This window comes from Populus alba, chromosome 12, assembly GCF_005239225.2.
Source record: "Populus alba chromosome 12, ASM523922v2, whole genome shotgun sequence".
Taxonomy (NCBI): Eukaryota; Viridiplantae; Streptophyta; class Magnoliopsida; order Malpighiales; family Salicaceae; genus Populus; species Populus alba.
Genome location: NC_133295.1, coordinates 12,664,216 through 12,685,362, shown reverse-complemented (window position 1 = coordinate 12,685,362; position 21,147 = coordinate 12,664,216). Strand labels below are relative to the sequence as shown.

Genomic DNA, 21,147 nt, shown 5'->3' with positions numbered 1-21,147 from the left:
AATTTTTTTTCTATAAATTTTATATAAAAAAGACATGAATAATAAAATTTTTTATATACAAGAATTTTTAATTAGTGTTATAAAAATTATTTTTTTATTATAAATTTAACATGAGTATTTGTTTTAGCTAACAATATAACCTTTTTATGATAATTTCTAATTTGAAGAAAATAAAATTAATATTTTTAAAAAATAAAGAAATAAAACCAAGTAATTTGATTAGATTCAAATTCTTTAAAACTTAAAATTTAGTTTTATTGATTTTTTTTGTATTCCAAACCAAACTTTCAAGCTATATCTTATTTAATTTACAGTAAATAAAATATAAAAACAATCTATTAACATGTATTACTGTTAAAGCAATTGCCTGACATGAAACGAAAGGCTGAGAACGGCCCAGCTAATAACACTGCAAAATAAAATTATTTAGCCCACAACACAGAACCAGAACCTTTGAACTGACACTTAAAAGCCAGCTTCCTTTTTGGCTTCGCGACGACAGGGACTTCAATCAACAACTTGGTGCTTGCTAACTATCTAGCTCTGTAATTCAGACATTCGATTCCCTTCTTCCTTATCTTTAACTCACTGAGTCCCAAGATGGTATTGGTGGTGGCTGTTTGGTTTTTGTTTACAGTGGAAAAACAGTGAAATTGCGTTGTGTGTGTTCTTTTTGTTTTCTTAAATGGTAACGGGTTTGGGTTCGGGCTCAGGGTCCGATCCAAATTCAGACTCAAACGGGTGGGGACGAGCTCGAGGGTTAGCGCTGAAGTCTCTGGTTTTGATTGGTGGGGTGTTACTAGTGAAGAGACTGACGAAGTCTACTACTCGTTGGGACCATGCGAAAATTGTAACTCAATCACTTACTGGTGAAAAGGTAACATTTTTATGCTTCTTCTTTGTTTTTTAGTGATTTGGAATTCTGGGTTCTAGTTGAATATTGATTTTGATCTTTTCTGGTAGTTTTCGAAGGAGCAAGCATCTAGAGACCCTGATAATTACTTCAATATCAGGTACTTTTTTTGTTGTTTTGTTTATTTTTTTAATCATTTAGTGAATGTTGTGTTAATGATGAATTGGTGTTTTAATTGTTTTGGTGAAATGAAGGGAAGTGGTGTAAGTTGTGGATTGGATTGGAAGTTTTAATTAAAGTTTTGATTTTTGTGAAGTGAATGAATTGCTTTCGGCAACTTTAGTTGAGGTTTTTGTATTTGGTGCAGAATGCTTACTTGCCCGGCAGCAGAGATGGTGGATGGTTCAAAGGTTTTATATTTTGAACAGGTTAGTTTTGTTTACTGCACTGCTTTTATGTTCAGGTGACTGATTTCCGATTTAGTGAAAATTATTAAATTTTTTTTAGGCATTCTGGAGAACTCCTCAAAAGCCCTTTCGGCAGGTATGCTGTTTTTGCTGCAATCTGTATCATTATCAATACGTTAGTGTTAAGGTCTAAACAATGGTATTTGTGGCAATTGTGTCCCCATTCAACTTGTTTTTTTGCTTAAGTTTGATATTTGCATCAATATAACTTGAGGGTTTTTTTTATTAGATTATTGTTCCTTGAAAATGATTTCCCATGAAAGGCTTTTGCTATCTGTATTTGAAATTTAAAAGGTTAAGTGGTTGACTTGTCCAAAAAGAAGATATTGTTGCGAAAATGATTTAAAATTTAGCTGTCACGTTATCCGCTTTAATTCTCTGTTCAATTTTAACAATGCTTATGTTGGAGATAACTGACAAGTTTATTTTTGCAGAGGTTTTATATGGTTAAGCCTTGTCCAAAGGAGTTGAAATGCGATGTTGAGGTGAATTTCTTCTTTGATTCACTGTTCTATCAGTGCATAATATCTAACTGTGCTTCCTTTTAATGTGAACTCATGTTTAAATATGTGAATATATGTCTCTGTAACTTTTTAGGGCGTACTTAGAAAATCTCCAGCATCAATATTGTTTATACTATTAGTATAATACTGCTATACATATTTAGTGTTTGTGTCAAAAGAAGTGCCTTTTTTTTTTACTGATTATATTATCTTCTCCATAACTATTTTTATTACCTTTTGATCTTTTACAATAATGGTTTCTGAAATTTTATCAGTCTCTTTAATTTCATCAGTGTTGTGATTCAATTATTATTTACTCGGAAACATGTTCAGACTTACCATCAAAACTTGCATGGACCTCTTCTCATAGATGCTGTCATATGATTTCTTACTGTCATGAAACCATGAAACTATGTATCATCCATGGTTATGGTGCAAAACCATTTCCCTTTTGGCTTACCACTAGTGTTGTGATTGAATGGTTATTTATTTGGAAACATATTCTCAGACTTACGATCAAACCTTCTATTTTCCCTCTCATTAAGTTTAATCGGTGTTGTGATTCAATTATTGTTTATATGGAAACATGAATTTCATTCTTGCCATCAAACATTGCATTGGCTTCTTGTTGATGCTGTCATAGTTTTCTTACAGTAATAAAACCACGAAACTATGCATAATCTGCGGATATAGCATGAAACAATTTTCCTTAAGCGCTTTTATTAGTGCAACTATAATACTTCTTTGTGGATTCTCAATTGTAAAATTCTTATGAATGATTTACTCCTTCTATCCCTTATCCTGTGATTAAATTATTGCCTCTCCCTTTGCTTTCTGAGATAATTTTAGAACACCTTAAATGGTATGCAAAACTTTTTTTATATCTTCTATTCAATTGACAGGTAGGTTCGTATGCCATTAGAGATGCAGAGGAGTACAAGAATTTTTGCGATCGATCAAAGGACCAGCGCCCACTGCCAGAAGAAGTAATTGGTGTAAGATTTCGAGACACATTCAGATTCTGATTCTGATTCCATGAGATATTGATTTTATTGGTTTTTGGATTGGACTTTGAGGAAAACTTCAACTATGAATCTCTCTGCGTCTCTGATTAGGTGGGTTTTGAATCTAGGTGTGATCATAGTTGAGTCAGTAAAGAATGGCCCAAGACCTGCAACCTAATAACCTTGAAGTCTCCTTGACAAATTTGTTCAGAATACTCAAAATACTAAAAGTAAAGACCACATTTCTTTGTTTTACTAATGTAAACCAGATGGCTAGACAGTGCAACTGTTCCCCTGTCCCATGCTGCATCTTTTCTCCCTTTCTTCTCCATCCTTGTAACATATCTACATCATTTGGAAAACTGTTGATTTCTATAAAATGCTACATTTGCTTTAGAATAAGTAGGGCAAAGCCTAGGAATGTTTAATAGTGACTTATGTTTTGTTCTGATCTTATGAGAAATGATGAACTTTAATTTTGTGAATAAATATTACCTCTGAGACTTCTTAATGTTTTTGCATTGTTATGCATGGTGCAGGACATTGCAGAACATCTGACAACAATACATCTCAAACGCTGTGACCGTGGAAAACGCTGCTTATATGAAGGCTCTACTCCACCCGGTGGATTCCCAAATTCCTGGGTACTTGTTTTTCACCCACATTGTCATTTATTAAGTTCTCTATTTTCTCAGTCCTTGCAGGCATATTTTCTGACACACCTGATAGCTTTAGATTAATGCCACTTGTTTTTCTAGAAGAAGAAACAAGTTACGTAGTATTAATATGGTCCTCTTTCCTTTGACAGAATGGAGCAACCTACTGCACTTCGGAACTTGCAATCTTGAAGAATAATGAAATACATACCTGGGATAGGGGATACGATGATGGTGGAAATCAGGTTGTTCTTATGGTTACGCATTTGATTTGAGCATAATTTAATTTGGTAGTGGAGTTGGATCTTATCTTTGTTATTTTCTTATTCCCTTCATTTTATGTTAACATTATTTTTGGTTACAGGTTTGGGGAGTGAAAGAAGGACCTTACGAGTTCAAGCCTGCACCAGCTTCTAGTGTCAGTGAATTATTTTCTCCTTTAAACCTCCCCCCTCTCCAGTCGATGGAGAAAAGAATAGAAGGTTCATTTGTTTTGCAAGTGTGATCACTTGCTACATGTATAATCAACCACGGCATGTAATTTACAAATTATTTCACTAGTTTATCTTGCCCCGCCATCTGTGAGACCTTTCAGCAATTTTGTCTGGTTGTATAGTTATCCTGTTATATTGCTATTACAATTTACAATCAATGAACGTACCTGGATATGATGGATGAGGGATTAAACCATGATTACTAACATCATGTTAGGTTTTGAGAGGGCATATAGATGGTGGCGAAACAGCTCAGAGGATTGGGCATATGGTGGGAGTGCACAAGTTGTAGCTCCAAGGAATCTAATCTAATTTAGTTCAATATAATCATCTTCAGGAAATGGAATGTTTGTCTCTTCCCTTTTATTATTAGGCGATGCTATTTGTCAACGGAGATGGTGCACAAATTTCCGACTTTGTTGATGCTGCAAGCCCATCAAGCTTTTGTCTTGTCGCAAAATTACCACCTTGAGGATCTTTAAACAAGCTACAACTCCAACCACAACTGCGATTGGCAATGCTCGCCTGACAAGTTCAAATACAAATCATTAGGACGAACTACAGCAAATAAGCTATAAACAAAGTACTAAAGGAAGATTGCATTATTTCACCAGTTGCAAGGAATCATGCGTACCCAATTGCTTCATCTCTCTGAATCTGTGTTTTACGTGCTTTTCGAACATCTGTGTCATTATCATTTTTTGCCACAGCAGGCATGTATTCCCTAAATCTCCTTTTAGGAGCACCACAAACTGCAAAGCATAGTTTAACTAGGTATTTACCATAACCCTCTTTGTAATTGTCATCTAAAAAGGCCTTTAAAGGTTTGAAATTTGTCACCATCATTTTTTATTATTATTATTTTAATGTCGACTGCTTTTCCAGCATTTCCTTTATGATTTAATAAACCAATGAAATCAGCGCTCTGTGGACAAGGCTATCTAGAATCCAGGGCATCCAGGACCAGTTTGCACTTGAAGTGAGGCAATTGTAAATGCAAAACATAACCACTAATAGCAGAAACTAGACATGATCAATTGACTTCTTGAGGGATGGCCACAACTTGTTTCTTAACAGTGGAGAATGAAGATTCAATTTCCAGAGATGGAAGTTACTGACCAGGGCAGAAGTAATTATCAGGTAGCTTTTCAAATGGTTTTCTGTCATTGTAAATATACCTGCACCACCATGATTAATTAATTATATCAAATTCCAGTCATTCAACTTTAAAATGCTAAAACCAGAGCAAGAAACAATCAAGAAATAAAAGAAAAGGAGGGAGGGGGGGGGTGATACCCGCAATCTCTACAAATGCAGGCTTGCTTGGCTGCAGCACGCATGGAGAATCTTGGAGCAGCAGGTGCAAGGGGCTGCTGCTGATGCTTATAAGAAGTAATCAAGAGGTGAAGTGAAGGAGAAAAGAAAGATGATTTTAGAGCAAAACGCTTTTTATGCCTTTAAGCTTTCATGCTCCCCACGCAAGCAAGCTCCTTCTACCTGCTTCTTTTGGGCTTTTCCTCATCCTTGTTGTAACACAATGTTGTGGGACAGTCTGATGCCTTTAAGCTTTCTATTTTCTTTTCAAGTTTTGAATTCAGACGAAGATTACAGTTCTGCTCAAATTCACCATCCTCTTTCTTCTTCGAATGATGATAAAAAAAAAAACCCGAAGGGAAATGTCCATTCTAACAACATTATTTTAATTCGAGAAACATGAATTAAAAATTTCCAATCAACACATATTACAAGGTTTGATGCTATTAATTGTATGTTTGATACTGTGCTTTAAAAATATTTTTAATTGAAAATATATTAAAATAATATTTTTTTATTTTTAATATTAATATATCAAAATTATCCAAAAATACTTTAAAAAATATCAATTTAATATTTTTTAGATGAAATTTTTTTATTAAAATCATTTAAAAAACAAGTTGTAATGCAGAAACAAAACTCACTGAGAGGCTTTGTAGTGTTGATTCCAATTTCAAAACAAATTAAAATTGATTAAAAATAATAATAAAAATCTCTTCTTTATTTATGGATACTATTTTTTTTAATTAACAATGGAAATAACTAAAATTTTACTTTTTTAATCTCTTATTTATTTATGGACACTATTAATTTGACTACATTTCTTGAGGGATATGCTTGTTTATTTCTTCCTTTCTTAGTTTTTTCTTTCTTTAACATAATGACTTTTCTTTCTTGATTTCTTTCCTTTCTCTTACTTTCTTTAGTTTTAAAGCTTTTATTGTTGGCATAAATCAGAAACCCTAATGACAATTTGTTTCGTTATTAGGAAATAAAAGGAGGGGAAAAAAGGGCTGGTGTTCCCATTCAGAGTTGATGCCAAAATAGGACCTTCTAGCAAGTTTGTGTAACCCACAACTGAGAAACGAATGCTTCTGATCCACTGGCTTTCGATGCATTTAAGCTTTGTTTCAGAGTATGGGTGATATGCTACAACGAGGTTGTCAATCAACGGGATCAGAACATATTGCAGACCCCATTTACAGTTTCTTCACCCAAGGCAGGATACGACTAACAGTAACATCCTTGACCCTACATAATGGATGCTTAATCTTACATATTAAAGTGAAAAACCATGAATTACACTTTAGGTAAACAGCCGCCTTGATTAAACCAGCTTCGTTGGAAGGACTACCGGACACCGGACAGGCTGCTAAGAATCTCTTCAAGGAGCATCATGTTATAGCTGCTACCAAGGTTTCAGGTCACCAACTGGACCTGCAGTCCAGTTTAAGATCTTCTCACCTGGCCTCAGGTAAACACTTTTATCATGAGGCAATTTTCGTGCAAGTCCATTCAATACTTGATGGAAAGCATCTCCTGGTTGAGCAGGTTGTGGGAATAGCATAGCCTGCTTCATTGAAGGGTTAGCGAGCAGTCTCTGCTTCCTCAATATTACTTCAGGTGGAATGGAAGTGAGTATGGTGTCCAAATTTGGAACATCTTCCTCATCTACATATACCCCAATTTCTTCCCATGGGATTGCATCAGCAAAGGGTAAAACAATGTCGTCTGCTATAATAACAGGGATACAGCCAAATATCACTGCTTCAACCAATCTTGGACTCCATGGGGCCCAGCCAAGGGGACACAAACAGAAAACAGCTCGCTGCATATCTTCGTAATATGTTGCTGGGTGCTCTGTGGAAATGTCAAAAAGCGGATTGTCCTTGAAGTTCTCCCAGACCGCTGCTCTAGCACCTCTGTAAACTCAGAAACAAATTGATCAGCGATCTCCATTTAAGCCTCTATCACATAAAGGATCATTGCTAAAACATGACATGTATTCTTTCTCTTCTACTCAGCTTAGAATTGAAATGAGGAAGTCCATGTATATGACTTCTTTCAGTCTAATTGAAATACATGAAAGGATCATGATTCTAGTTTCACAACCCATTCATACCCTACCAGATTCCATTTCTGTTGGCATTGTTCAAAAATAGATGTAAGCCTTCACATTCTATGGAAAAGAGTAGAAATAATCGAACATCTAATTGCTTTATTGAACATAGAATTACCTTGCATAATAGCCACCTTCTGGGTCATTTCCTACATCATAAAACAATCCTCTGAAGTACACAAAAATTGACCTAGGAGTTTTCTCAGGAATCAGGTGGGTTTGCATTTTCTGTGGAGGAGCATATGGAGGAACAGTAATGGAACCATCTTTTAAGCAAACATGATTTCTTTGTCCAAAAGTTTGCACCAAGGTGGCACGTTGGAGCAAGGGAAGAATTCCTCTTTCAATAGCCTTTTCTTCCTGAAAAAATCATGAAGAACAGGGGAACATAAAATAAGAGTTGATGGCAATAAAAAGAATTTCCAGAGTACAACACTTTATTACTAATATACATATGCAATTAGATATAACAGAAAGATTGAAACCCCATTAGCTCTTCAGAAAACCACAATTCAGGTCAATTGATTCAAAAATCCAAATGCATTGAAAAAGATTGTCAAAAGAATCTGAGGGAAACAAGGGAAGGTAATGAATAAAGAAAACGGTTTACTCACTTGATAATGGAAGCATGCTCCAAAGTCGTGTGGCACTACAAAAAAGTGGTCAGCACCTTCCGTCCGATTCCAATAAGGCCAGTTTGAAGAAATAAGCTGTATTGCACTTCTCATCATTCGTGGTGATTTGAAAGGCAAAGGAAGGCCATTTGTTGTCAAATCACAGGTTGTATATACAGGAGTATAAAACCAATCAGCTTCATCGGGATTGAGGGTTCTAACAGGGCTAGATAATAGAAACCGATGCATAAAGATCTCAGCTGCGAACATGTGGGTGAGGCATCTTGGGTCCTTTTGAAGAATCTTTTTATTGTATTTTCTTGGAAGTTCATAGACAAAAACTTTCAGCCTTCCAACAGGATCATCTTCCAAAACATCACCAGCACTTCCTACATGTTGTATAGATCAATCATGCTTGAAGATTTCTCATATATTGAACTCCAAAACAACTTCTATAGTTTCAAAAATCTACAGATTACCAAATCTTGATGCAATAAATCTCCTGTATGTAAAAGAAAAAACTTGACTTTCATTTTAGATAGCAAGAATAAACCTTCACTTTACCCTTTCCTCACCTCCACATTCACAAAATTACGTCTTGTATTGCCAAAAAATTTTATTGTCACATTGTTTTCCAAGAGTCTCTATTCAAGATGCCATGTGGGTCTAACATATAATATTTGGACAGTTACATATGGCTAAAGCGTTATTATTTTCAACTTTTCAATCTCTAACTGCATACAAAATGAACCTTCAATGTGATCTAGCCTTCCAGACTAGGGCGGTTCCTTTTCATAGTGCATGTAATATAAGGACAAAGCACAAACAGAAACTAAGAACTAGGATAGCTCTTTCCTCATACACTATGGCCACCTATGTCATCATTAATAGAAATGTGCCAGGTGTTAGGCACATTAGCAGCCATTTACACATCAAGTTGTTTCCCCAACATGGAAACTCAAGATGTTAGAAACCTAAAGAGAAATTTACTTCCAAAGCACACCCCCCCAGCTAAAACTGTATTTCAGAAGGGTGTTCTATCAGTCAAAAATTACTGGGAAGCTAAGCTATTCTGACTGCAAACCACTTTCAGGAAAAAATCACCGCTACAATTCTTCACTGGGCATCTAAAACTTTATCTTTGATGGAAGATTGCAGTTCATTTCATCAGTTATGTATAGCATCACAAATTATTGGTGCAATATAATTATCTTGCCAGCTAAGGTTATTAAAGAAATGAAAAGATAGTGCAATGCTTTCCTTTGGAAAGGTGATGACTCTGCTGCCACAGGTGCAAAAGTAGGCTGGGATTTTGTTACCTTGCCTAAACAGGAGGGATGCTTGGGTATAAAGAAGCCTAAGGAACAGAATGTGGCTCGTATTGCCAGAAATATATGGAGTTTGCTGTTGAAGTCTGGTTCAATGTGGGTTGCTTGGTGCCATAGCTATTTACTAAGAGAAAGAAGTATATGGAGTGTGAGCATCCCACATGACCAACTGGAATTGGAGGAAATTTTTGAAATTAAGAAGCATGGTTTGGGATTATTTGGTGCATGGTAATGGTAGCGGAAAGTGCTTTTTTCTCTGGTGGGATAACTGGCATTCTTAACTCTTTTCATGATTTGATAAATCAACAAAGAAAGATTACTTCAGTACATTGCAGTTAGTTTCAACACTGAATGTTAAGCCTCGATGCTTCAATAAATCAAAGAGATGCCATCACAATTATACCAATTTAAGACAATAGGATCAATATTCCTCCCGCAGGAACTGCTCAAAACATATGGAGAAGTGCCTAAATATTATAGAGAAAATGGTAAAAAATACACGATGTCAACTCATTTCTAAAGGTCCCCAAATTTCAACTACACATACTAACTTTTACTACACTGGTGAACATTCGGCAATCAAACTAAAGTTAGCAAATCATCCATTTCACCTAGATTTAAGCAGATCCCAAAAATCCACAGACCCAAAATATGCCATACAACTAAAACAAATCCCAAAACTAACTTAACCGAAACCCTACCTTCAAATTATTAAAACCTACATTACAGTTTAAAGACCACAAATCTATCCACTAATCAACTGCAAAACTATATTAGACCCAACAAAATAAAAAATGATAAACCCAACAAAAATTAATGAACTTCAAAAAATGGTTAATTCAAAGAAAACCAACCTGAAATCCTCTCAGTGTGTTGACTCCTGCCCAGCTCCACAGCACCAGTACTCAATACAGAACCAGCATACCAAAGAACCCCAACAAAAACCCATTTCCAAATCTCCATTTTCTTGCTTCTAATCCAATGAAATCACACAGAGAACCAAGTTTAAGGAATCAGAGAGAAGGAAAGGTGGGTTTTTGAGAGGATATACCCACAAAGAAGAAGGCTTTATTAGTTTCTGAGAAGAAAGAAGAGATTTTTAAGCTTTAAAATATTATCATTACAGTTGAAATGTCGCAGAAGTAGTTAAGAGAGAGTTTTCTTTAAAAGAATTACAAGAAATAGAAGAAGAGCCAGAGATCTTGATAGGGAAGGGCAAGCAAACCTGCAACAAGAAACACACAGAGAAGATTCTTGAAGGCTGTTTTTTTATGTTTTTTTATTATTGTTATTTTTGGTGTGCTGCCTGTGTGGTTTGATGGAAAGTCCATCTCATTACCAGACCACAGCCCATGTTGTTCAATAATTCAACCTGCCCTTTTTTTTTCTTTCTTTCTTTTAATTAATTTCAGTTTTTTTAAAATAAATTAACGTGTATTACGTACATAACATTACGTAATACTCAGTGCCCCTGTTACTTTGCGTAGAAATAAAGTACTATGAATTTTCATAAAGCAGTGTAATAACATCTCAGTGCTTAATACAAAGAGTTCTAATAACAGCAGAAGTGAGGTGAGGTTCTCTTTTCCATAGAATGCATTTGGTATTAAAAAAATAATTAAAAAAAATTATTAGTATAAATTTTAATGCGGCTACAAATCATTGGGAGCGGGCTACTTGGTACTTGGATCTTGGCAGAAGACTTGATTAGCTATGGCAGACTCAGTGCCACGTGACAGTTTATAAAACCTGAGCGCTAGCTAATGCTTAGACGGCTCTATTGTGTGAGGCAGACCCAATCACCACCTGGCACATGAGTCATAACAAAAAGCCTGATTGGTTATGACAGACTAACCATCACGTGGCTCAAAGGCATACCAAGTACTACATGGCGCTTCCTATTATATTATAATATTATTATTTATATATAATATTATTTATATCACAACTATAATAGTTTTAGTATATTTATACTATTAATTATAAATAAAACATTAATATTTATAGCATAAATAATACTATTTTTTATATGAATATTTTAAATTTTTCATAACAATAATAATATTTTTTAGCGCCAATACTATTCATTATACAAATAAAACTATTTTTGATAGTGATACTTTTAATTATAATAAAAATTAAAATATTTAAAATCTTTCATCAAAATCCAATAGAATTGGGTCCCGCCAAACCCCAAATTCGGTACTTAAAATTATTATTCAAAATGTTGATATCAAAAATATTATTATTTGTGTTATAAATATTAATACTTTTATTATAACTCGAAGTATTGATATAAAAAAAATATTATTATTTGTGTTATAAATATTATTATTTTTATTATAATTGATATTATTAATAAAATAATTAATAAATTTGAAAAAAAAATATTATTAATATTAAAAAATTATTTGTGTTATAATTGTTTTTATTTTTATTACGATTAAAAGTATTAATATTAAAAATAGTATGATTTATGTTAAATTAATTTTTATTTTTATTATAATTAAAATTCTAGCGCATCCACGCCCAGTCCTGAAATTGGGTCTGGACGTGTCCACATGCAACCCCAAGCATCCACGCCCAACTTGTGACACTCAACCACGCCAAACCCAAGTTGGGCTTGACACATCCATGCCCACCCCAAGATGGGCTGGACGCGTGCTCGCCAAACCCAAGGTAGGGGTGGACGCGCCAAGGCGTGGACGTGTCCACAACCATCCCCAAGTTGGGTCTAGATATGTTCGTGTCCACCTAGATATGTTAATATAATAATGTGTGTTATAAATATTATTTTTTCTCTTATAGTTCAAAGTGTCCAGATCAAAAATAGTATTATTTGTGTTATAAATATTATTATTTTTACTATAACTTAAAGTACTGATATAAAAAATATTATTACGTGTTGTAATCATCTTTAAAATTCTTAATATAATTATTTATGTTATAATATAATTATTTTTATTATAATTAATATTATTAATAAAATAATTGATAAATTTGAAAAAAAACAGTTATTATTAATATTTTAAAAAATATTATTTTTTATATTATAAATTTTTATAAAAATAAAAAGTCCGCCTGGTAGCGGTGCCATCCATCTGTTATATTACTAAATTTGAGGTTTTTATGGCAGAAACTTTGCTGTTGACGGCAACCATCGTTGCCATTAATGAATTGCTTAAGATTGCTAATCACTGATGAAGAAAATGGGTGAATAAAGTCAAGTATTGTACAATGTTGGTAAAAAAGAGACTCCTTCCAAATCAATGGGCAGTGCCATTTGTAAATTGCAAGGTGTGACAGATGTGGTAATTGGCGTCCTTTGAGCCATGAAAGACTTCGATGATTTTAGAAATAAAATTTTAGAATAAAAAAATATTATTTTATTATATTTTTAAATTCAAAACATTTGAAAAAGTGTTAAGTTAACTTCCTAATCCAGTACTCTACCTATAAAATCAAATAATTAAAGAATTAATTGAAGTCATTTGTGTTGGTCAAACCCAACAATCATTAGATACACAGTCCAGACCCAACAACATTTGGGTCTGGATATGACCAGACCCAATAGAATCTAGGTCATTCTAACACTAAACCCACCTTCATTTTTATAAAAACGTATTTAGTGAGAACATCGTGTCAAATTATTGTGCTTGAGAATATAAAAAAATTATAATCATAAATTTTTTTTGATCAGTTATTTTGATAAAAATATATAAAAATATACAAAAAAAAAAAATCTTAGCTTATCATATATTAAATGATTTAAAATATACAGTGTCAACTATCAAACATTCAAGTTGAAAATGTGATATTCCCCTGTATGCGGAGCTGAAATGATATGACAGGAAGGGTCAAAACTCAAAATATAATTTATTATTAGAAATTTTATTTATTTAAATTAAAAATATATTATATTATACTATATTTAAACATTAAAAATACAAAACTTCAAAATATTTTGCAGGAGCCCGGCCCGCCTCCCCCTAGTTCCGCCCTTATATATCTTAAAGGCAAAATGGAAGATGGAGAACAAATCTTGTAATTTTATAATAAAGATATATATACTGTTTTAATATTAATGAAATAATTATCATCTTGGAGGAGTATACTGCATAATACATTGGAAAACATGTTCTCCATGAGGGTAATGCTTCATTGTTTATATTGAATTTTTCTTGCCGGAAAAGGATTTTTAGCCAACTTTTTTATGGTGATTCTGTTTTATTTTTAGCCGATACTTGAGATGTTGGAAGGAGATTGCATTTTAATATTTTTAGCTTTTATCATTTCTTGTCAAATTCTCTCTTCCAAGTTCCAACCATGACTTGTAAGCCCATCTCCCTTACTAATAAGTTTGTCGATCGTTGAATGAATATCTGGAAAAGAAACATAGGGCAGGGCATAAGTTAGCATGAATACAGTTGTTTATTTTAAGTTTGGTAATTGTTAGTTAATAAAAATTTATGGATATAAGTAATTGTATTGTATTTTTAAATTATTTAAACTATGTATTTATTTTTATTTGAACCATGCATTTTTAGGTTCTTGAACTATGTATGAATTTTTATTGGAATCATGTATTTTAAGGTGCTTGAATTATATATGAAAAAAAATTTCTTTTGATTTTACAATCCGAGTTTATATTGTATTTTTCGCGTTGTGTCAAAAATATGTTTTTGACAACCTTGGATTTGTTTTTTACAAAATCAAACATGGAAGATTGTTGATTTGTCTCCAAGTGCAAAACCTATTGGTTGTAAATGGATTTTTAAAAGAAAATGTTTTCTTGATTGGTTCTATTAATAAATATAAAGTAAGATTAGTTGTAAAGGGTTTTACTCAAAAATAAAATGTGAATTATTTTGATATTTTTTCACTTGTAATTATAATTTCTTCAATTCAAGTTTTAATTATTCTAGCTTCTATTTATAACCTCTTTATACATCAAATGGATGTTAAAACTGTTATTTTAAATTGTCAGATCTAAAGTAATTTCCTAAATTAAAGTAGTGGAAGCATGGTAAAACATTATCTCTCCTTATATTTAATTTTCTAAAAGTTATAAAATCTTTAATAACTCTTTTATTTTAAAAGTTTTTTAAATGATTACAACCTTTTAATTCTCCAACAGTTTTTTATTTTTTAATTATTGTAATAATTTTTTAAATTTTAAATATATTTTTGCCTAGTAAAAAAAAATTGTTAGATGATGAAGGATAATCTTATATTTAAAAAATATTCTTCAAAGCATGTCTATACACACCCGACATTATAATTTGATTTTGTTAAATGCATCGACTTTTTACAACATAGCAAGGTGTGACCATCAGTGGCGCCTAACACTGGACACTGGGTGTATTTTGTCCTTAATTCGCGAAGATTTTCAAGGTGAATAAAAAAGACAGCTTATCTTTAATGCAACGACTGAAAAGTTTAATAAGGATTCGTTGTGATATGACAGGTCCTTCTTCCACTTGCGAGAGTGTCTGTCCCTTTTTCCTTATAACCCTAGCCGCTCATCTGATTTATTTTATTCCTTATTGGTGGTCTCTCATTGATTTATCTTCCAATCTTCATACTTCCTTTCTTTTTCCTCTATAAGAATGGATCTCCATATGAATAGCCCTGATTCTAGAAGAACAAATTCGTTTTTGTCTCGAGAGGGTTGTGGAGGGGACCCAAACCCCCCTGAGCTTGAAGCTGGAGGAAGCCGTACCCCTCCTCCCAGAAGTCTCGGTAACCATACGCCCCAGAGGTGATTGCGAGTGCTGCTGCCAGTAGTAAAAAGAGGAGGCGCTCTCAATCCTCGACAGTTGAAGTGCCTGTCTCTCCATCTTTGGACCAGATGTCTAAATAAAGCTTCGACAGTCATTTGGCCTTGACTGCCAAAATGGCTTATAATGTACAGCTCAAATGGCTTTTAATTTACTGTCACTTTTTTATTTTTCCTCTTTGGGTTTCCTTTCTATCTTGTCCTTTTTCAGACTTTTATGATGTTCGCCTGCTCTACAGCGCGTTGGGCGGTGGAGGAAAGGCAATTGAAGGACCTTATTTCGCGACATCGAGTAGATCAAACCGCTCATCACAACCTTCGAGATAAGAAAAACGTCTTGGAGACTGAGTTACGGGATGTGAAGGCATCCTACGCTTCCTTATTTGCAGCTTCTGCTTGTCTCATACAATCCCTTTCTGTAGCCCAACGCCTCTAGAAGGTGGCACACATCATAAAAACCTGCCAAAAAAGGTTGTTAAAAGAAGACACCACCTGATTAAAATAGAATAGCAGCAGTTTTTCCTTACATTAAAAGCCATTTGGCTAACTAAAGCCAAATGGCGATGAAAGCTTTCATCAAACATCTCCGAGATGTCTGCTGGGATAGTAAGGACCCTCTCCAGAGTACTCATCGTTTGGAGGCCAGCCTCCCCAAGTTCAGTTCTTCCTCCAACTAGGGATTCCATGTGTTGCCTCTCCTCGTCCGACAAGTTTGGAAAATCAAACAAATTACGGCACAGAGCTAGCTCAGAGAAGACGTCCCTAAACTCCCTTAGAGCAGCTCCAGTGGAGGTACTAGCAACTGCTTCTTCAGTAGTTAGGGCCGGGGTTTGAGGCAAGGGAAATATCGTTGTGGGGTTGGGGGGCCGAGTGGCTACCTGTGCCGTAATTTTTCTCCTCTTGAAGCAGGTGGTGACACCCCCAATTACATCTAAATTCAAGATTACTTCCCTTGACAAGGAAAGACCAGGACTATCTGCTTTGGGGGTTTCGGCCCCCATTGTTGTCTGTAGGTGGATAGTGCCCTCAAGCGTAGGGAGTTCCCTTACCAACAAGGAAGAGTCTTCTCTCCCTTTTTCATCTCTGCCATCACTAGTGGCCTGAGACGAAGACCCCTCAGGGAGGCTCTTGACAGGAGGCATCCATGACGCCACTCCTCCAACTATCAAACCTAGAGAACAATAGGTTAGATTCTGAAACAAGCCAAAAAAAAAGAAAATCTAGTAGGATGACTATACCTTTCAAAACTTCCTAATAGTATTCCCTGGCCATCTTGTCAACTTCAAAGTTGGTTTTGGCTACATCCAACACGACGTAGTTCTTCGCCTCGTTGGTGGTTAGACGAGTCTTTCTATTTACTTCAGAGGGAGGAGTCCTCCAATAATAAGAACATCCCAAGATTTATTGCATTCCTCCCCGCTGAGTAATCGACCCGGTGTATCAAATGACAACCCACCTCTCCCTCCATTTTTTATGGGAGCAGAGCTTTATAGTAAACATATCCTTCATGGCGCCTTGGTTCTTATTAGCAAAGGTGAAGAACCAACGTACGTCAATGCCACCATCTGAGCTAGTGACCAGTTGGTAACAACCCCTGAAAACATTCACAGATGGCTCGAGCCCGACCATTCTACAAAACTTTTCAAAGGCAGACACGAGCATGCACCCGTTAGGATGCAGCTTTCCCAGGCTCAGTTGGTAATAGCTAAACACATCCCTCACAAATCCCTAGAGAGGGAAAGAATACCCTATCTTGTATATGGAGAGGGGGGCGGTGATATCAGAGAAGCCTCAGGAGGTTTCCTAGGTTAGTTTGCTGATACGCTCGTCAGGGAGAGGCATCTGGGCAATGTACTTGCCAGGTTGGTGGAGAGCCATGAATTCCAAGTTTGTCACACAGATGTTGCTGGGGACATCATCCTTGGGTGTCTGAGGCAACCTCCCTCTCTCCCTAGGGTCTCTCGTGGGAATAGAGTGGGGACTCTGATTGTACCCGCTCTCTTGAACAACACTTGAAGGGGAAACAAGTGAGCTCCTAGAAGAGGATCTTCTCACCTCCTAATTAGAGGACAACGCCAATGTGGCATCACCCCGACCCTTTGGACCTAAACTGAGGGACCCATGTGCCTTTTTACTCTTCTCAGGTTCTGGCTGGAACCTGAACTCCTCGTCAGAAGTTAGAGCACTTCTTTTTCTTGAATGGAGTTTGGTGTCTTTAGGCTCTATTGATTTTGATTGAAAAAGGTCCTTTAAAAGTTTTTTAGGATGTTCTTACAAGGATTTTTCTTGGGTCAAGAAAGACCTGGCTTGGGTTTTTTTGGCGAATGCAATTTCTTATATTTTAACAGATCTGAAGAAGAAGTGAAGGAAGGCAAAATATATAGAACCTTTCAGTGTCCTCACATATCTTGAAAAGGCTGAAGAACCTCATTAATCAGAACATCCCGAGATTTGTTGCATTCCTCCCCGCTGAGCAATTAACCTGGTGTATCGTATGACAACCCACTTCTCCTTCAACTTTTTATGGGAGCAGAGCTTCCCAGTAAACGTGTTCTTTATGGCACCTTGGTTCTTATTAGCCAAGGTGAAGAACCAACGCACATCAATGCCACCATCCGAGCTGGCGACCAATTGGTAACAGCCCCTGAAAACATTCACAAGTGGCTCGAGCCTGACCATTCTACAAAACTTTTCAAAGGCAGACACGAGCATGTACCCGTTGGGATGCAGCTGTCCCGGGCTCAGCTGATAATAGCTTAACACATCCCTCACAAATCCCTGGAGAGGGAAATAATACCCCATCTTGTACATGCAGAGGGGGGCGGTGATCTTAGAGAAGCCTCGGGAGGTTCCCTCAATCAGTTTGCTGATACGCTCGTTAGGGAGAGGCATTTGAACAACATACTCGCCAGGTTGGTGGTGAGCCACGAATTCCATGTCCGTCGCACAGATGTTGCTGGGGACGTCATCCTTGGGTGTCTGAGGCAACCTCCCTCTCTCCCTAAGGTCTCTCGCGGGAACAAAGTGGGGACTCCAATTGTATCCCCTCTCTTAAATAACACTTGAAGGGGAAACAAGTGAGCTCCTAAAAGAGGATCTTCTCACCTCCTAATTAGAGGACAACGCCAATGTGGCATCACCCCGACCCTTTGGACCTAAACTGAGGGACCCATGTGCCTTTTTACTCTTCTCAGGTTCTGGCTGGAACCTGAACTCCTCGTCAGAAGTTAGAGCACGTCTTTTTCTTGAATGGAGTTTGGTGTCTTTGGGCTCCATTGATTTTGATTGAAAAAGGTCCTTTAAAAGTTTTTGAGGATGTTTGTACAAGGATTTTTCTTTGGTCAAGGAAGACCTGGGTTGGGTTTTTTTGGCGAATGCAATTTCTTCTATTTTAACATATCCAAAGAAGAAGTGAAGGAAGGCAAAATGTATAGAACCTTTCAGTGTCCTCACATATCTTGAAAAGGTTAAAGGACCTTATTAATCATAACATCATGAGATTTGTTGCATTCCTCCCCGCCGAGCAATCAGCTCGGTGTATCGTATGACAACCCACTTCTCCTTCAACTTCTTATGGGAGCAGAGCTTCCCAGTAAACGTGTTCTTTATGGCACCTTGGTTCTTATTAGCCAAGGTGAAGAACCAACGCACATCAATGCCACCATCCGAGCTGGCGACCAGTTGGTAACAGCCCCTGAAAACATTCACAAGTGGCTCGAGCCCGACCATTCTACAAAACTTTTCAAAGGCAAACACGAGCATGCACCCGTTGGGATGCAGCTGTCCCGGGCTCAGTTGGTAATAGCTTAACACATCCCTCACAAATCCCTAGAGAGGGAAAGAATACCCTATCTTGTACATGCAGAGGGGGGCGGTGATCTCAGAGAAGCCTCGGGAGGTTCCCTCGGTCAGTTTGTTGATACGCTCGTCAGGGAGAGGCATTTGAGCAACGTACTCGCCAGGTTGGTGGTGAGCCACGAATTCCACGTCTGTCACATAGATGTTATTGGGGATGTCATCCTTGAGTGTTTGAGGCAACCTCCCTCTCTCTCTAGGGTCTCTCGCGGGAACAGAGTGGGGACTCTGATTGCACCCCCTCTCTTGAATAACACTTGAAGAGGAATCAAGTGAGCTCCTAGGAGAGGATCTTCTCACCTCCCAATTAAAGGACAACGCCAATATGGCATCACCGCAAACCTTTGGACCTAAACTGAGGGACCCATGTGCCTTTTTACTCTTCTCAGGTTCTGGCTAGAACTTGAACTCCTCAATAGAAGTTAGAGAAGTCCTCTTTCTTGAACAGAGTTTGGTATCTTTGGGATCCATTGATTTTGATTAAAAAAGGTCATTTAAAAGTTTTTGAGGATGTTCGTACAAGGATTTTTCTTATGTCAAGAAAGACCTGGCTTGGGTTTTTTCGGTGAATGCAATTTCTTCTATTTTAATAGATCCAAAGAAGTGAAGGAAGGCAAAACATATAGAACATTTTAGTGTACCAAACACTCTTAGTTACTGATAGATTAATTGGCTCTTCTGCGTTCTATGGGTTGTTCGACCTTCCTATAAAACGAATTTGAAACCCCATATCTCTCATTACATCATACTCAATATTGCAATTGCATGCATAAAAAATGTAAGCAGGCTTTACCATACCTTCATAAACGTCACGGAAATCAATGTGATTGAACTCCTCTTATCTCTATAAAAAGAGAATTGCATGCGATTGATTCCAAAGAGTGTCTCTATCAGGCTGTTGTACAACTCGAATACTTGTTCTCAAACCTGGTCGAAAACATTTTCCAGTCACTTGATGAGGTACTCTAGGATCATAAATCCAAACCCTTGCACCTTCCACCACCAATTTCTCACAAATATAGAGTGATGGGGAATCTCAGATATTACTTGTATTCGGCTTACAGGAGAATCCCATAACAACAATAGTTGTACCTTGCAAAGAAGTGAGGTTGCGTATCATTTTTTTCACTACGAGTTTCTTGAATCTCTTATTCGTCTTTATGGTATTCTTAAAAAGTTTGCTACGACACTCAAAGGCACGATTACCGGCTAGATATACTGAGTATTGCACATCCCTTTACAGTTTTGGACTAGAAATTCCAACATTATGTTTAATTTCTGTATGGTTTGTTCTTCTATCTCGAGAGATAATTCCTTCAACTTCAGTAACATCCGCTCCAAACTCATCGCAAAGTAGTGTAAAATAATTAATGGAAGCAATATCCATAGCTTGAATGACATTACAAGCCATCTTACTGATTATTGCTATTTGAGGAGAAATATTTCTGAATATTCTACCTAGAATAACCCATTTTTCATACAGCTCAACAATTAGATTCGAGTTTTGATTTTTACTTCTTGCTATGATAGTAACTTGTGTAGGGTTGCGAAGATCAGCTATTATTGTGCCCTGAGAAAAAAAGCAGGGGTTTGAGAAAATGTGATGGGAAGTGGCTAGACTATTGTTACGAAAAATCTCACCAATGAAATTCTTGAAAAGTGCAAGATCCTTAAAAGGAAAACATGACATGTCAACAATAAATTTTGCTTAGGTGGCCACATTAAGAATCATTCTCATTACCTCTTTCCATTTGACAAAGTCTAAGCATCCTCCCATTCCTTCCCCATTTCTCTTTGTTTGTATATCAGAAGCGACAAATACAATCTTGCCTCAATTATTTCTTCTCCTATGTAATTACTGAAACGTAAATTTGCATTCATTCTTTGCGCCAACAACATTTGAAGTCCTGGTTCAAACACAGGTAAATCTTGGTATTGACAAGCATTTATTACATCGTGATTATCATCGGCCACAACAAATTATTTCTCTCGCCAGTGTAATGCCATGATGAGCATTGTCATGGCTCCAAAATCTGTGCAGCCAATGCACAATATAGTGTGAATATTTTGCATAGTCATCTATGATTAGATGAAAAGAATGGTATAGGTCATCCATTTATGAGAAAAATAACAAAAAAAAAAAACAAATAGAGAGAGGTTG

The 21,147-nt window shown here is 36.2% G+C and overlaps 3 protein-coding genes across 5 annotated transcripts; 1 reads left to right on the top strand and 2 right to left on the bottom strand.

The window, feature by feature from the left end:
• Positions 1 to 435: 435 nt before the first annotated feature.
• LOC118044874 (chromophore lyase CRL, chloroplastic) lies at positions 436 to 4,135 on the top strand. The gene is made up of 9 exons (XM_035053352.2): positions 436 to 877; positions 964 to 1,013; positions 1,221 to 1,281; positions 1,361 to 1,396; positions 1,755 to 1,805; positions 2,726 to 2,818; positions 3,367 to 3,471; positions 3,636 to 3,728; positions 3,848 to 4,135. Exons 1-9 carry the CDS (start codon positions 686 to 688, stop codon positions 3,986 to 3,988), a joined length of 822 nt encoding a protein of 273 aa, XP_034909243.1. The 5' UTR covers positions 436 to 685; the 3' UTR covers positions 3,989 to 4,135.
• Positions 4,136 to 4,284: 149 nt separating this feature from the next.
• LOC118044875 (uncharacterized) lies at positions 4,285 to 5,434 on the bottom strand (the record flags this gene model as incomplete). Its single annotated transcript, XM_035053353.2, has 4 exons — positions 4,285 to 4,502; positions 4,612 to 4,729; positions 5,097 to 5,155; positions 5,274 to 5,434. Coding segments are annotated over 4 exons (477 nt in total), but the record flags the coding sequence as incomplete, so codon positions are not given.
• A 935-nt stretch (positions 5,435 to 6,369) lies between these two features.
• On the bottom strand, positions 6,370 to 10,697 carry LOC118044876 (probable beta-1,4-xylosyltransferase IRX10L). Of its 3 annotated transcripts, none has more exons than XM_035053355.2 (5): positions 10,578 to 10,697; positions 10,207 to 10,430; positions 8,025 to 8,413; positions 7,529 to 7,770; positions 6,370 to 7,213 (listed from the first exon to the last, which is right to left on the bottom strand). In XM_035053355.2, exons 2-5 carry the CDS (start codon positions 10,313 to 10,315, stop codon positions 6,700 to 6,702), a joined length of 1,254 nt encoding a protein of 417 aa, XP_034909246.1. In that variant the 5' UTR covers positions 10,316 to 10,430; positions 10,578 to 10,697; the 3' UTR covers positions 6,370 to 6,699. The 3 variants fall into 3 exon arrangements, with proteins under 3 accessions (XP_034909246.1, XP_073259765.1, XP_034909245.1); XM_073403664.1 differs by having other exon boundaries at positions 10,529 to 10,660; XM_035053354.2 differs by having other exon boundaries at positions 10,207 to 10,654.
• Between the last annotated feature and the right edge of the window lie 10,450 nt (positions 10,698 to 21,147).